The sequence below is a fragment of the Corylus avellana genome, chromosome 6 (assembly GCF_965113065.1).
Source record: "Corylus avellana chromosome 6, dhCorAvel1.hap1.2, whole genome shotgun sequence".
Classification (NCBI taxonomy): Eukaryota; Viridiplantae; Streptophyta; class Magnoliopsida; order Fagales; family Betulaceae; genus Corylus; species Corylus avellana.
Window position 1 is genome coordinate 1596033 of NC_142495.1, and position 16403 is coordinate 1612435.

Here is a 16403-nt window from a genome sequence, read left to right on the forward strand (position 1 = left end):
CTGTAAAAGCTGTTCACTCTGGCTCATATAAGCCTCAGATTGTGTCTCTGTTTGCAGCAGCACCAACAGATATTCTCAATCTCTCTCTCTCTCTCTCTCTCTCTCTCTCTCTCTCCATAAAACCCCCTCCACCCATTCCAACGGACTAGTGCCAAACCATCTAACCCAAGTTCCTCTTCTTTGTACTCTGATCATTCACATCCAGACCACAACTCTCAAAAACCCACAACGGACAAGAGCGAAAATCCACAAATGCCTTCGGACTCCAGCGAGCACCGCAGGCCACCCAAGACAGCCCACAACCCGGGAGCCCCACCACCAGAACAAGAGCAACTACCATGCCCGCGCTGCGACTCCACCAACACCAAGTTCTGTTACTACAACAACTACAACTTCTCGCAGCCCCGCCACTTCTGCAAGTCCTGCCGTCGCTACTGGACTCACGGTGGGACCCTCCGGGACATCCCCGTCGGCGGCGGCTCCCGCAAGAACGCCAAGCGCTCCCGCACCGCCAACGCCACCAATATCCTCTCCTCCTCCGCCACTTCTCACGGCGACCCTCTTCCCGCCACCCCGGTCCTGCTCCCTCTCTCGGCCAGCCAGGGCTCGTCCGTACAGTTTGGGCTTGGTGGTAATGGGGTTGATGTGAAGGGTAATGGAAGTGTTTGTGGAAGTTTCACGTCTCTGCTGAACACTCAAGGGCCGGGCTTTTTGGCGCTGGGTGGGTTTGGCCTTGGGATTGGGCCTGGGTTTGAGGAAATGGGCTTTGGGCTTGGGAGAGGGATCTGGGCTTTTCCCGGGGTGGGAGACGGTGGTGCTGCAGCTGCTGGTAATGGTAGTGCAACAGGAATGGGGAACACGTGGCAGTACGAGAATGGAGAGTCTGGGTTTGCTGGTGGAGACTGCTTTTCTTGGCCGGATTTGGCAATATCAACCCCTGGAAATGGTCTCAAATGAACTCCTCTTTTCTTTTGCTTTTTTTTTTTTTTTTTTTCAATGGAAACTGTGTTTTTTTTAGGGTTTTTTATTTGCTACTGTCGAGAGTAAATTGGGTATGAAATTTAGTAAAAAAGTAGACTTTTTTGACTCTGCTATATGTATTTGTTCTTTCTGATTGGTGAATGTTCCATGTAATTCAGTTTGAAGCTGATGTACCATGTAGTTATTAGATGCTTAGTTTTCAGCACCCCTAAAATTGGATCTTGCCCATGGATTATCATATCATTCTTCATATAGATTTAAGATTTTTAAGAGCCAATGCCAAAAACTAAAAAAAAAATCATATAAAAATCAGTTAATTTCACTTCATTTCCCCCATTTCCCCCATTTTGGTGTTTGAATTCACATCGCTCAAACCTCTTCTCCAACGCAATTTTTTCATCTATCAGTTTAATTAATAGAACTCTGAATTGGTGAATGCAAACTTTTCTACGTGTTTCATTTGAATTTTGAATTTGGTTCGACAGCATTGTTTTGGTGGCAATTATACGTCTAAGAAACATTTTGAGAAAAAGTAATGCCGTGCTAAAATAGGAGCATTCCGATTAGTTATATTTTTATTTACATCATTTAAATATTATTATTTTTATTTTTTTATAAGGATTGTATTTTTTTCTAAATATTCTATTTTTCAACTTTGAAAAAAAAGAGATGTAGAGGGAGAAATAGTAAGAAAAATTTTTGGAAAAAAAGAGATGTAGAAGAGAAATAGCAGGCCAAAGTTGGGAAAAGAGAAATCAGGTGAGAAAAACAATACAAAAATGAAATGGCTCCTGAGAAAAGCGCTGAAGTATCATTTTTTTTTTTTGGCTAATTGAATAAAATATCAATTTTAATGTGCCGAAATTTTTACAAATCTGATTAGTCATTTTAGATAAAAGTAAGGTTAGTTCAAATGTATAGGATCTTATAGTATTAATACTATAAGATGGGCTATTTGAATCGTCACTTGATCAGTTGATATACGTGTGATTTGGACAGAATCGTGTATTACGCGACATGAAAACCTTGCTTCGAAGATATTTTACATCATAGAAAAATAAAAAATTGCACATCTATCTTCTAGTCGGCATCATCCCTAATTAACCACCATGTGGGATAGTTCTGGATAGTGTGACTACCCCTAAAGGATCGACTAAGGTGAGATTATGCAAATTATTTTGAGGTATTAACATAGTAGTGCCACCTGGTATTCACACGTCAATAAATTTGTTTTTATTGTGGGGGAGAGAGGGTTGACATGGCATGCCACGTTTCATTGCCACGACGGGGAGTAATAGAGGTGGGAGCAGCACTAATACTGCTCCTCTTTCTGCTGCTAAATTTCGGGGAGCAAAATAGAAATGATTTTTCAAGCATAGAGTAGAAAGGATTTTGCTTATTTTGAAAAGAGAGGGTTTTGATACCTACCTGTTCCATTTTGAGAGAGAGCTAGATGCTTTTCTCACTCCACTCCTTTATTTATATAGCATGAATCTCAATGATGTATTCCATCCCATGCACACCAACCTGCGGCTTAGAGAGAGCTACTGATCCAGTGTGCAAGAGATGGAATATACCATAAACCCATGTTATGTGAGAAAGATCTGGAAAAGGAGAAAGATCTTCTAAACCCCCAGAAGTCTCTCCCATCTTCCTCTGCTGGATCTTCATTTCCACCCCTATAATATTGCATATGCAGGCATGGAAGACCCAAGAGGTAGATGATAATTTATAGAGGTATAATGGGTTTGACTTTGAGAGGAGAGAGCCGGGTTAAGTTCCTCCTAAGTGGGAACATTAAACAAAGAGGTCTCGATCATGCCATTCTTTTTGGAATCGCACCAATGGAGATTCGGTGCAGAAGGGGCTCATTGTATTGCTCCATGACGTGGATATCACAGACCATGGGATGGGCATGGGCAATCTGACATCCTATGTGCTGGATGAGACGATGTTCCTCAATATTCTTTCTTTTTTTTTTTTTTTTTTTCATGTAATTGGGGTTTGTAATTATTGTATCATATAGCCAATGATGGGTGGCGTATAGAAGAAGGCAGAGGCCCCCATTTCCCTTCATCCTGAAGCCTGTCAATCACCATGTTCGTGCAATCATCCTTTCTTTCATTAATTTCATTTTCATGTTTTTCTACTGTTTATTCATTCGCGTGATCTCCATGTGTTGTACTGGAAATATTCTACTTGTCGGCCTCAATATCAGGGCGAATGATTTATAGACACTGCAAACAATTGTTTCACGTTTTCCTTGGAGGGGTGTATCTAGTGGAATTAATGTTGCTCTGTTGTAATCAATGACGTGAGCAAGCAAAGCTTGTTGTTTATCTGAGATTTGAAATTTTTTGTAGCTCTATAAAAATGAAAAGCTCTGTTGTATTTCAAGCTTGACGTGGACAGTTAAGTTTGGGCAACGGACGCCTGTTTCATTCAAGCTTTTGCGGTTTAATTATCCCCAGGCTAACAAGTTTGAGTAGACTAATTTTACTAAAACCACCATACCTTGTGATTTTAATTTCATACCAAGATAATCTTGGTGGGGTTTGAAAAGTTTATTCAAATGGCTACAACTAACAACATCATATTTCATGAATATTTTTCAATTTTAAAATTTATTACATCAAAACCGACTCTCGGTATAAGCTTAACATTTTGGTTTGAAGAATACTTAATCGATTGAGGTGATGTATCAGGTTGTTATAGTAAAACCCAATACACTCGGTCGACCGAGCATGACTTATTAAGTTTTATATTTTTTTTGTATTAAAATTTAGTGTTTTGTTTTGTATGCCTGCAAATCTATCAACCTAGTTGTCACAAAGTATTTGTGTCTCTTGTTTTTTTAGGGCTATGACCCTATTTTTCTATTTAAGCCTAATAATGATGGTTGGGCCACAATTTATTTTGTTTTTTTCTTTGGTTTTCAATAAAAAAACATTAAAAGGTTGAGTTTTCTTTTTATTTTATCTAAAATCTTTGATTTTATTCTTGGTTTGGTTTTGAAAATAGTTGTGAGTTTTTTGTTTGTTTGTTTATTTTGTGACCCCATTATATCACACTTCAACAAGTGATCTCTAAATATTTTTGTTCTCTTCCCCGGAATGTCGGTTGTCCGAATTTATCCGTGCAATCAACTACATCATTGATACTAATAATGAAATACGACTTATTCCGAAGAAAGAAAAAAAGTCTCGAAAACATTATTAATGTGACTCTGGTGGCTAGATGTTTGATTAAAGTAGCGCTAATCATGCACATTGGCGCAGCCAAAATTGAAAACTGATTTGATTACAGTAATCTTTAATCATGTGAGCTATCTGGGAGTAACGTAATAGTTTTATTTGAGGTGTCTCTCTTTCTTTTTCTTAATTATCAAATAAAGTATAGATTGTTGAAGTCTACTGTGGTTGCTATTTCAATTACTTTGGCGTGAATTTTAATAAATTAAATATTGTGAGTATTTGTGCCGTCCAGGTCCTGTCTTAAAGAGTACAAATATGGAGGCTTTATGGAACTCAAACGCAGCAAGAAACAAAAAGCTCTTTACCAAAAAGTGAAAAAAAAAAAAAAAAAAAAAAAACTAAGAATGAAAGGAAAATTGGCTATAATTGATTTACATTTTCTAAATTGTGGGATTCCCAAGTAGCAATTGGGATGGGATCACCATATCCATATGCCAGTAATTTAGTAAATAAGATATGTTAAGACAAATAACATACAAGGTTGACATGGTGGAGATATTAGCGAAGAACATTTCAATACTTAAGTTAATATATTATTTTAGAGAGAATTCAATAATGGATAAGAGAATAGAAAGGGAAAAAATGTGCATACCTTGCAACAAGTTCATTCCCTTTACTTATAGGACTGTCGTTATGGTAAATGGACTTTGTTGGAGCGATTTTGGGGTCTAAGATTTGCTATTGCAATAGTCATCTTTTTATGGTTGAGATGAGATGAGGTTCCTTGGTGGGAAAATGGTGTGCCTACAAAACAATGAAGGTGTCATAGGATCTCCAGCCGGAACCGAAGACACTTCGAGTTTAAGTTAGCATAATTTTTTTTGGAGTAAGAAAAATGATGAAAATTTGTCTTTGGCTTCTAATGAACCAGCATGCATGAGAGAGAGGGAGGGAGGTGTGTGTGAGAGAGAGATTTTTGGGAGAGAAGGAAGAAGAAGTCCCATTCTTCCCCTTTTCCTCTTCTATTTATGGGTGTTAAGCCTTGGCTTCACATGATCACTAAATAAATAGGTGATGACATTTCGTAAATATGTGTAAAACGAGTGGGGCTCACAAGGAGATTTTTTTTTATACCTAATAGACTTGATATGACGACAGTCTAGGGTTAATAATTTAATATGGAAGGTAAGGTATTCTCATAAATAGCTTTCATTCGGGATATGCTCTAATGCATAATTTCTTTATTGAGCAAAATTTAAATTGGTAAGCTTGTTGATGAGGAGATAGCCTTTTTTCTATAATGTCCTCATCATGTGTCTATTAGGCAAGTAATACACTGTCAGAGATCGGCAGTTAGAATTGTGTAATTTAATAATAAGATCTATTAATATTCAAAGTTTAAATTGAAGTAACCTTGAGAGTAAATCTCCACTTTAAGAGCGTGTTTGAAATTTATGTTGAAAAATAGCCTTTATATTCAAAAGTGAATATTGACATTTTTTTTAGAGCAAAAATAATAAAAAAAGGACCTATTTTTACTATTTGTTTTTATTTTTTTTATGTGGACCGATTTTTAATTTGTACAACTTGTTATACACTAAAAGCTCATTGGCCCAGTGCGAAGGCTGAATCTGCCACTACTCTTGTAAGCCTGAAGGCCCTAAAAAGGCTAAAATGCGAAATCTCCCAAATTCTCTCTTAAAAACAACACTCACATGATAGGTCGACTCAAAGCCAGAGGCTTTTGGGCTCAACACTTTTGCTTTTAGCCCGATACTTCAAAAACCGAGGACTGATCACAAATTAGACTTTCCCTGAGGACCAAACCGCAAATAGCTTCCAACTCCGTGCCTTTCCCTCTCTCTAGGGTTTTAAAGAGTGGGGTTTTTCAATTTCATTCCCAAATTAAAACGCTGAAAACACTCTGGTCATTGAAAAGGAAAACACGAAAAACGCAATGGCGTTCTCACTGTTTTCTACTCCACAACAACAACAACAACAACAACCACAGCAACAGCTGTTTCAGCCTCAACCTCAGCCTTTTCAGCAGAGTAGCCCTTTTGCTTTTCCGCAGCAGCAACAGCAGCAACAACAACAACAGCAGCAGCAGCAAATCTTCCAACAACAACAACAACAACAACAGCAACAGCAACAGCAACAGCAGCAGCAGCAGCAGCAGCAGCAACATTTCTTTCTGTTCACCAACGATAAGACTCCGGCGAATTATAGTACCAAGTGGTCGGAACTTCATCCCGAGTCTCAGAAAATTCTCCTTAAGATCGAGTATGTTTTCGTTTCTTCTAATTAACCTCACTTTCTAGTTCTTGATTTTTCTTTTCTGTTTCTGCATTTTGATTGGTTGCTGAGAAAATGGAGAGAAAAAGAAACAAAGATTTTGTCTTTTGTTGTTCAGTAAAATTTCTGCATTGGGATTGATATTGTGTCAAATTTCAATTTCTTGTGTTTCATTTTTTTTTTCTTGTAATGTCAGCAATTAAATGGGGGCATTGGGGCTCTGAGAGATTGCAGGTTAAGAAAAATAAAGGATTCAAATTAAATTTTGTTTCACCTTACTACAAATTTCCACTAAACAAATTTGCTTATAAAAGAACTACCAAAATGTTGGATTTAATTTGAATTGAGTTCCTTAAATAGGGGTTTTGCTTTGAAATATGAAATTTACTTCAAGGATTAGTATTAGCTTTGATAAGGAGTAATGTAGATATGGGTTTCACTTTTAATTCTATGTTTGTAGTTTATATCTTGGGTTGAGTTTGGATATAATAGTTTTGTATGAGCTTTGAGTTGCTTAAGTATTGATTGTATATAGGGAGCGGATATTGGAGTATAGAGATGAGAGCCAGAGGCTAGATCAGTGTAGTCGTCTTTATGATTCTTCGGTTTCCAATGATGCACTCGAGCTTGATGCAAGCCATATTGTTCAGGTTTACTCTTTGATTTGATCAAATTTATTTTCTGCTGTCTGTGGTTTCTCATTGTCTTCACTGGACTAGGACTGATAGGTCTGTTCTTTTCCGTTCTGTATAAATATGTATCAAGCATTCTCACCTGCATTCTCTATCAAATGTTAGGTAATGAGTTTTGTTAATTGGATCACATTGGTTTTATTTTTCTGAATCTGGTACTTTCATGCTAATACTATGTAATTCATGTTTAATTGTAGTCTTAGTCAACTTTTACAATTTTCATAGTGGCTAAGCTGGCTGTGTGTATGGCCCCAAAACGTAACTCAAATTCTGCATGGAAAGATTAATTCAAGAACATGCAGTTTGTTTCCCTAATGCTTGCCCACATAAAAAAATCGAGTATTTATAGGTGCTATGGAATGAAAATGATAGTTGCTACTTGATTTTAACGTAAAAATAAAAATCTTTACTTCTTGGCAAAATCAGTTGATGCTTAAAGATCTATGGCATCTCTCTTCTCTCTTGTATACTTGTACTTGGGTTGTGCCCCTTTGCACTCTCTATTAAGATTGGATTACTATATATATATATATATATTAAAAAATAAATATCTATGGCATCTCGATTAATTTCAGTGTTTCCATCAAACAAAAAGAACTGAAACTTGCCTCATACTTCGAGTAATTCCCAAATTCTTATTATTTTCTCTATTATTTAGAAGATATCATGGAGGGAACTGATAATGTGTCCACCTGGATGAATTTGGACCTTAGGCCCATTTGATTGATGGGAAATAAAGAATATATTTTGGGATTCCCGTAAAGCCATTACCTTATCTGGGTAATGGGTTCAGGATCTAATTCCCAGTAATTGGAGAATGGTTTCATAAAATGCTTGGGGTGTAAAACCATATCCATTGAAGGGGTAGGTATTTTGTTCTTCACACCCATATAGTTAAATGCCCTCTCTTCATCATTCTCTCTGTCCCGCCACTCTCTTACCCCCTCTATACTTGTGTGAACCATTGGCAATGCTCCACTGCCAGCATAATCACCAGATATGCAATTGCATACCAATGCTGGAGTGCCACCGTTTAAGCTGGCCCTGACTTCACTTTGGCTCTCTCTATCAGAGTGCCTAAGATGCTTTCCTCCCTTCAAACACCAGCACTCAACCACCCCTCATCAGCTTTATTCTTAGCCACCAGCTGCAAACATAAAGTGCAGTGCATAAAACCAGCATGATTTAATAAGGTGCCTTAACCCTTGCAAACTCCATTAAAGCCAAGTCAATCAAACCTTTCCCCATCTCTGCAAATCCACCGACCTGAACTCCTTGAACAAAATTTCTTGATTTTTTCTTGATTGGAAATAGATTTGTTTCAAGTTGTCTATTAGGTATCTTTTTTTTTTTTTTTTTTAGGATATTTATCAAATTTGTTCTAGATTCATCTCAGTATTCCCCATCTAGTAAAATAGTTGAGTCTATTTGATAATTGATTGGGTTTGGAAATGGATATGACAATGGTGGGTGGAAGTGGTAGCGGCAGCAATAGGGCAGTATCTATTGGGGGTTCGCCATACTCATTCCTTGGGTGAAACAAACACGGGAATGGAAGTATAATGGTTTCTTTTGATGAGGCTTACTGCGTCCAAACATGATAATGGTTACAGGAGCCTTAGAAGAAAAATGGCCTGCAATGGGAATTTCATTCCCATTCTGCACTGCACTCCAGGAAATGAAATGTGGCCTTCGCAGAGAAGACATTCCATACTTCCATGTAAGACAAGAAGGTTCAACAAGTGGAAACTTATAACCAAGTCTTCTAAGTTTGTTACAAGAGGAGAGATTGGGGCTGCTTCAGTAATACAATACTACATACCTTAGTCGTGTTTAGTTTCACACAAAGTCTTAGAAATGAATTAAGCCAGAGCAAGTTCGACAATGAAATCTGTTACAGAAAAAAAAAAAAAAAAACTCTTGTTAAATTCTAGTATTACTAAAAGGAAATGTTACTCAGCATTCTCAAGTTCATTCTCCAGCATTCTTGTCTATGTGGCACTTTCACATTCACTCGTTTTTTTAAAGAAAAAAGAAAAACAAAAAGACAAAGAGAATGCCGAGTAGCATTTCTCATTTGCAGTGCTTCAGGTGCTTGTTAACTGTGAGTGTATGTATGGCATGAAAATATATCTTATTATGTTATTTGTCAGGAACTTGGTGGAGTTAGTACTGCAATGGAACGACAGAAAGCTTTGCTGCATGAGCTAATGGCTGTTGTGAAAGATATGTTACGGAACACAGAGGTTGCTGTTCGCTCTTTCATGATGCTACGCCCAAGGTTCCTTCATCCAAATGCTGGAGGTGCTTCGAATGCCACTGCACCGTCACAAGCTCCAGGAACAGCAGTTCCATCTGGTTCAAGTAGTCAAATGACGGCAACCTCTATGGTGCCAGTTTTTGACTTCTATAGTGGGGTTCCAAGAAAACCATCTCCCTTTTTACAGCAAACAGTTGCCAGATTCGAGAAGTATCTTGGTGAGTGCCGCCAGTGGATTGAAGAGTTAGAGCAGCTTCTTCTCTTAAGTTCTGAAAGGAGCTCTTCCAATCTTGGATCCTCATTATTACAATCTCTTCCAAAAGTCATGTCAAATGTACATGACTTTTTTCTTCACGTGGCTGCTAAGGTATCACAGCAAGTATCTTGTGTTCAACATGCATCGTTATTCTTATTGTGTGGTGAAATCGTTTCAGCTATACTATGGGTCTGCTTTGGCTTTGTTTGGTTAAACATACAGATGATGAAATGGTACTATGTTTGCTTTACACGTGTCTTTTGGGATAGATATTTTATTTTCAATTTTTTTGGTTGAGAAAACACTTTTTGCTAGCCTTTGTTGTTGGGATAGGGGCTCTTTTGATTCGAGTTGAGACGAAAGGGAAAAAAATAATAATGTCCATAATGTTGTGGATTCTCTTACATATATTTTTAGTACTTTTAGAAATGAAGGCTGGCTAGATGCCCTCCATATCGTCCATAATTATGCATTAATGTTTATATTGACTTGAAAGCAGTTGGAGTTTTCTAGAACCAGTTACCCTATCTTTCCTCTGGAAAAAGTACACTACAACTCATCTATACAGTCATATCATATAAGAAACACATTATAATCCCAATTCCTCCCCCCCCCCCCCCCCAAAAAAAAAAAAAAACAGAAGAAGAAAAGGGAAGAAAAAAACTGTGCTTGGGAAGGCACAAAATGGATCAGTGTGCTATTTCCTAATATTTCTTATGACTAATAGCAGATGCATTACAAATGTGTTCATTAGGTGGAGAGTATTCATCAGTATATTGAATCCATGAAAGCAGCTTATCTTGCTGACCAGCGCCGCCGAGGGGATGGGAATGATCCGTTTCTTGAGGCTGATCGGCGTGAAACAGCAAGGCAAGAAGCTGCTGCTAAGAGGGTACATCCAACTTCGCACTTGCCTACAAATTCACAACCATCAACACAAGTTGCTGGGTTATTAGCGAGCTCAGGGATTCATGGGGCATCAACGACCCTGCAGACATCTGCAGCAACTACATCAGCTTCATCTGGGAGTGGGTTGTCACTTTTTGGTACTCCTACTTCTGCTCCTTCCTCTTTGCCATCTTCTTTGTTTGCAACACCAACCACTTCTGCTCCAGTATCCTCTCTATTTGGATCATCTGGAGCTACGCCCCAGACATCACTTTTTGGTTCTTCATCAGCATCTTTGTTTGGTAGTGCTGCTCCATCTTTTGGTTCTACCGCTCTCTCTGGAAGTTCACTATTTTCAACACCATTTGCTTCTGGTACCTTCTTATCCTTCTTAGTTCTATGAAAGAATAATTATGGTCAATTGATAAGATTGCTTTACCTTTTCATGGTGTGGATCAAGTTTGGTTTGCCAAATTGTGGTTTAAAAAATTACAATTTATCAACTTGAGGTCACATCTTCTAATATTTTAACCTAAATTGTTAAATTTCACCTGTGTAAATCACATGTTTCAATAAGATGCCTAAAAAACATAGTAGTAACCTCATTAGAGTCTGAATATGTTAAGCAAATATAATTAGATCCCAATGGGTAAAGTGCAATTTTCTAAACGATAGGTTGGCAATTTGAACTCGACCTTGGGTAAAATGTAATTTCTTCTAATATTGTTTTTTATGTCTTTCAACTTTGAACCGGGGATTGTTCTTGAGCACCCTGGATGGCACAAAATATGTCATTAACAGTGGCCTGTTATTATATTTTAAACTAGAAAGTATGACAGCTCCTGGTAGGCTATATTTCAGTCTTTTTCCATATGTTTGAACAATATGAAATTATTCTTAAGATTAAAAGCTTACTACTCCAGTTTTTCTTAATCCACTACTTCACAATCACACCGACCCAAAGATTTATTTATTTTTCTATTTGCCCAGAAAAAAAAGGGGTGTGTGTATATTTGTTTTTTTTTTAAAAAAAAAAATAAAAAATAAAATTTCAGAGAATTTTGAAAATTTTGAAATTTCTCTAGTTGGCGTGGCATATGTCACTTTCCAGGTATAATTTTAGCAATGTCTGACTGGTTTGTTTCTTAATTTGATGGATTTTGACAGGACAACAAAATTGAAACAATTTAAAAATTTTGAGGGCAACACTACAATTGAAAAAATAGGAAGGTAATTGAAATATTGATTGAAAGATGGAGGACCAAAAGTGTGTGCTTTAAGTCTTTAACCCCTTCTGGTATACAATCAGATTTGAACATGTAATATCATAATAATGATATGAATTGAATCACTTTTATTTTGATATTCCTTACAAAAAGTTGGTTTTTTTTTTTTTTTTTTTTTTTTTTTTTTTTTCAAATATAGATGCTAAATATTTTTTGTAGTGTCAACCTGATGTAACGGGCTAAACTCAATTTACATGGCGTTGCCCCCCACCCCTAACAAAAGAAAAGGGGTATATCTTTCTTGATGATTTGCAACCGGTTACCAGACCGTAGTGTTGGTTATTTGATTCAATTGATTGTACACGTTTGGTGTTGATCTTTTTTATTCAAGTCTTTTGGTTCTAACTTACCTTGATTGTATAATAAATTCCCTCACTTCTTCCCAGGTGCCGCAACAGGATCTGGGTCAAGCTTTGGGGCTCCATCGGTGAGTAAACCTTCAATTTCTGACTTTGTTCCTGTACAAGTACACTTCTTGCTTTAAGTACCACAGGAACAGGTCCTTACTATTAAAATGATAATTTAAAGTGGCGAGAAGAGGAAGAAACATTTTCTTCAAAGAACAGTGACCTTAAATTTAGTTTTAATTCATGTCTGGCAATCAGTGTCCTTACTATTAAAATGATAATTTAAAGTGGTGAGAAGAGGAAGAAACATTTTCTTCAAATAACAGTGACCTTAAACTTAGTTTTAATTCATGTCTGGCAATCAGTGTGTACATCTCTTTGCTGCAGTGCTAGTACCATCTGGTCATCAGCTTTACCCTTGTATGACTGCCTTACAACATGGCATGGATCTATTTAATTGTCTTTCCATATGTCCTATGTTTTTGCAGAAATCATCGAAGCCGAAATCTCGAACTGGTAGACGGTAGCCACCGCAGCTTTGGTTATAAAATCTGGAGGAAACCTCTTGTATTTCTAAAGATGTTGAGGAGTTTCATGTCGAAAACCATTTTCTTTGCTCTCTACATTGTCTTAATATGGCTTCTTATGACGGGGAGTTGGTGTTTCTCCAAAGATTTCTCAAACAATCGAGGAAAATCAACTTTGCAGATCAAATGCTGCTGTGTCATGAGATTCCCGATCTGTGTCCGTCCTTTTTGTTTCTAAATATTGCAGTGAGATGCTGGCAGATCATTGTTACTGTAACATGGTAGAGTAGAATCTTAGGTAACATGACTTGGGATGTGTATTCTCATGGATAAAGTTGTAGCCCATTTGTCGAGATATCGGAATGTGATGAATAAACTCTCAATCTGCTGCCTTACGTGGGATTCTGTGTTTGTTGCTTTGACTTCTTTCTATTTTTTATTTTTACTTATCAAAAAAAAAAATTCTTTTTATTTTTTATTTTTTTTATTTGTCATTTTGAGCGTGAAGGGGATGTTACAACCCTAATGGGAGATTATGTGGCATTACAAAAATTGAAACATTAGAGGGGATAAATGTAATTTTCTCATAAAAATATTTTGTTAAACGTAGTACAATCGAGTAAATATGTCATCAGGTTTTGGGTAAATGATTAAAATTGCAAAAATTAGAGCCTTTTGAAGTTTCTTTTGCCCGTATGCTATAGTAGACCTTGGCTGAAGGGATCAAATAATGGGTGAAGGCAAAAAATTAGAGCCTTTTGAAGTTTCTTCTGCCCATCTATTGTAGTAGAACTTGGCCGTAGGGATCAAATGATGGGTGAAGGCACCGCCGTGCAGTTGGTTTGGCTGTCGGTATATTCTTCTTTCTTAAGTTTGAGCTTGGGTTGGGTTCTACCCAGATGATGCTTGCCGAAATAGTGGGCATAGTGCTTAATGTGGGTAATGCTACTCTTCATAGTTTATATTCATTTATCAAAGCTCAATTAACATTAGCTTATGTGAAGTATTTTAAGTGTGTTTTTTTTTTTTTTTTTTTAAGTGGCTGACCTGAGAAATTATTTAAAACATGCCATGTAAGCCAATGTAAAATGGATTTAATAAATAGGTGCGGAGAGTAACATTACTCGCTCAATGTACTTGAAGTGGACAAAAATTGTGTCAATTTCCAAACTTGGTAAAAGGAATCTGCAACACCAATGCTTAGTAATGATATTTCAAGCTCTTACTTTGTCTGAGTCTCTTCAACCTACGTAGAATAAATCCTTGCATCAAATTCTTCTGTTTCCGATCTTCTCATGTTCTGTTGTAGCCTATGCAGTTCATCTTGGGCTTCATCAGCCATGGGGTGCATTTGGTCCCCAGAGGTAAATGCATGAATATCATTCTTGGCCTCTATCCAGCTTAGCCCGGGATCCTTTTCCAACATCAATCCCCGTATCTTTCGTCTCATTTCTGCAACATCATCCCATCTTCCTGCAGCCGCATAAAGATTAGAAAGCAAGATATGGGTTGCACTGTCCTCTGCATCCAATCTTAAAACTTGTTCTGCTGCATGAACTCCTATTCTCATATTTCTTTTGATGACACATGAGCTTAGCAAAGTTCTCCACAGTTCTGGATTATTATCTCTGTAAGGTGATTCAGCTATCATTTCCTCTGCCTCGTCCAATAATCCAGCTCGACTTAGCAAACTTACCATGCAAGAATAGTGCTTAGGGCCAGGTGATAGACTATTTTCCTTCATATAATTCCACAAGAACTTTCCTTTTTCTATCAACCCTCTGTGGTTACAAGCAGAAAGTAGAGACAAAAATGTCACTTGATCTGGTCTCATACCATGATTCAGCATCTCTTCAAAGAGCTGCAGTGCCTCCACTGCCATTCCATGATGACTATATCCTCCAAGCATTGAGTTCCAGCACTTCAAATCAGGGTTTGGAAGTTGGAAAAATATTGATTGAGCAGACTGGAGGTCCCCATTTTTGACATACATATCTACCAAACTCCCACAGACAGACATTTCAGCATCATATCCCCTTTTTACGGCCTGGGAATGAATCATTTCACCTTTTTTCAATATTGCAAGGTCCGCACATGCACCCAATGCTCCACTGAGAACAAAACTATCAATCTTAAGGCCTTCCCGACACATTCTATCGAAGAATTTAATTGCATTCCCCCCATCAGCCATTCTAGAATGGCCTATGATCATTTCGGTCCAGAGAACGACATCCTTCTCTAAAACCCAATTAAAGACATTTTCTGCAGATTCAGCTTCAGCATTTTTGAAATACATGGAAACCAGTGTACTTCCTACATAGACAATCCTCTCAAATCCTGCTTTTGTAACTTGGGCATGGAGAGGTTTCCCATAATTAGAGGCTAGGAATGCACCAGTCGCAGATATGATGGCTGCATAAGTATACTCATCTGGTTTAGGAAGAGACATTTTCTGCAACTGGACAAACAGAGCCATGGCCTCCTCTCCTTCCTCATTCTCTGAATACCCAGCAATCATTGAGTTCCATGAAACCAAATCCGGATTTTCCATCCTAAAAAAAACACTAAATGCTTTTCGAGTATCACCACAATTACAGTACATGTCAAGCAAGGCATTTTGCAAAGGTAAATCAGCTAGCGCATTTGAAACAATAAATTGGGCATGAAGAAGTTGCCCACAGTGATAATCTCCCAATCTGCCACACGCATTCAAAACCATTGAATACGTAAACTCAGTGGGAATAACACCCGTCCTCACCATCCCACCAAAGATATCAAGCCCCTCCTTGAGTTTATCATTCTTTAAGTTCCCAAATATGATAGAATTCCAAGTTACCACATCTTTATCATTTATAAACCTGAAAACTCTTTTTGCAGATTCCAAATCCCCACAGTTCGAGTACATCCCAAGTAGAGAGGTTTGAACACAAACATCATTCAAGAACCCAAACTTCACAACTTGGGCATGAAGCAAAGAGCCAGCCAACCAGTCCTCAAGCGAAGAAGATGCTTGCAGCAAGCTCGTGAAAGTCGAGCCATTTGGCCTCAGGAACTCACTTTCCATTTGGGCAAGCAATTCGAACGCCAAAACCGCACGGTCCGGCGCTCGAGAATATGCTGCGATAAGTGCATTGAACGAAACAAGACTTCGCTGAGGCATTTTGTCGAACACCAACCGAGACTCCCCGAGCGAGCTGCACCGCGCGTACATGGAGAGGAGGTTGTTGTTCAGATAGGGAGTTTGGGCATCGACAGTGGTGGTGGTGGTTAGGATGAGAGCGTGAATTTGACGCGCTTTCCTCAGTGAGGTGACAGTGGTGCATTTTTGTATAAGAGTGGCCAAGGAAGCTGTCTCCGACAACGGTGGCATAAAAGGTTAGTTATCACTTAACGATCTCTAACCGCCAAAAATGCAGAGTCTGTATTTATTTTGTGGTAGAAATTTCTTTATAGCCAGGGGCGGTCTCTAGCATAAGGATTTGGCTTCGATTATGTGAAAAAATAATAATAATAATAATAAAATTATAGGATATTTTTATAATTTTTTTTAACAGTTCATATTTAATTTTAACTTATCAGACAATGATCTCCTTTACGGCTTCTTTAAATTTTTATTCTTAAAATTTCAACTAATATTTTTAAATTAAATAATTAAAATTTTATTCTATATATTCACA

At 37.7% G+C, this 16403-nt stretch overlaps 3 protein-coding genes across 3 annotated transcripts; 2 read left to right on the forward strand and 1 right to left on the reverse strand.

Annotated features, from left to right (window-relative positions):
* On the forward strand, window positions 1-1094 carry OBP1 (OBF binding protein 1). The gene has a single exon (XM_059601945.2). It carries the CDS (start codon window positions 253-255, stop codon window positions 955-957), a length of 705 nt encoding a protein of 234 aa, XP_059457928.2. The 5' UTR covers window positions 1-252; the 3' UTR covers window positions 958-1094.
* A 4976-nt stretch (window positions 1095-6070) lies between these two features.
* Window positions 6071-13121, forward strand: LOC132186480 (hydroxyproline-rich glycoprotein family protein). The gene is made up of 6 exons (XM_059600459.2): window positions 6071-6458; window positions 7006-7120; window positions 9316-9789; window positions 10433-10940; window positions 12239-12279; window positions 12688-13121. The coding sequence occupies exons 1-6, from the start codon at window positions 6133-6135 to the stop codon at window positions 12724-12726; spliced, it is 1503 nt and encodes a 500-aa protein (XP_059456442.2). The 5' UTR covers window positions 6071-6132; the 3' UTR covers window positions 12727-13121.
* Window positions 13122-13825: 704 nt separating this feature from the next.
* LOC132187709 (Pentatricopeptide repeat (PPR) superfamily protein) lies at window positions 13826-16204 on the reverse strand. Its single transcript, XM_059602115.2, has one exon. It carries the CDS (start codon window positions 16094-16096, stop codon window positions 13973-13975), a length of 2124 nt encoding a protein of 707 aa, XP_059458098.2. The 5' UTR covers window positions 16097-16204; the 3' UTR covers window positions 13826-13972.
* Window positions 16205-16403: the final 199 nt, after the last annotated feature.

Bases quoted from the DNA above. Each gene is read 5' to 3' on its own strand.
- OBP1 (XM_059601945.2), top strand. From the start codon at position 253: ATGCCTTCGGACTCCAGCGAGCACCGCAGGCCACCCAAGACAGCCCAC.
- LOC132186480 (XM_059600459.2), top strand. From the start codon at position 6,133: ATGGCGTTCTCACTGTTTTCTACTCCACAACAACAACAACAACAACAA. The intron at 10,941-12,238 runs GTACCTTCTTAT...ACTTCTTCCCAG, and splicing joins TTCAACACCATTTGCTTCTG to GTGCCGCAACAGGATCTGGG. The intron at 12,280-12,687 runs GTGAGTAAACCT...ATGTTTTTGCAG, and splicing joins CAAGCTTTGGGGCTCCATCG to AAATCATCGAAGCCGAAATC.
- LOC132187709 (XM_059602115.2), bottom strand. From the start codon at position 16,096: ATGCCACCGTTGTCGGAGACAGCTTCCTTGGCCACTCTTATACAAAAA.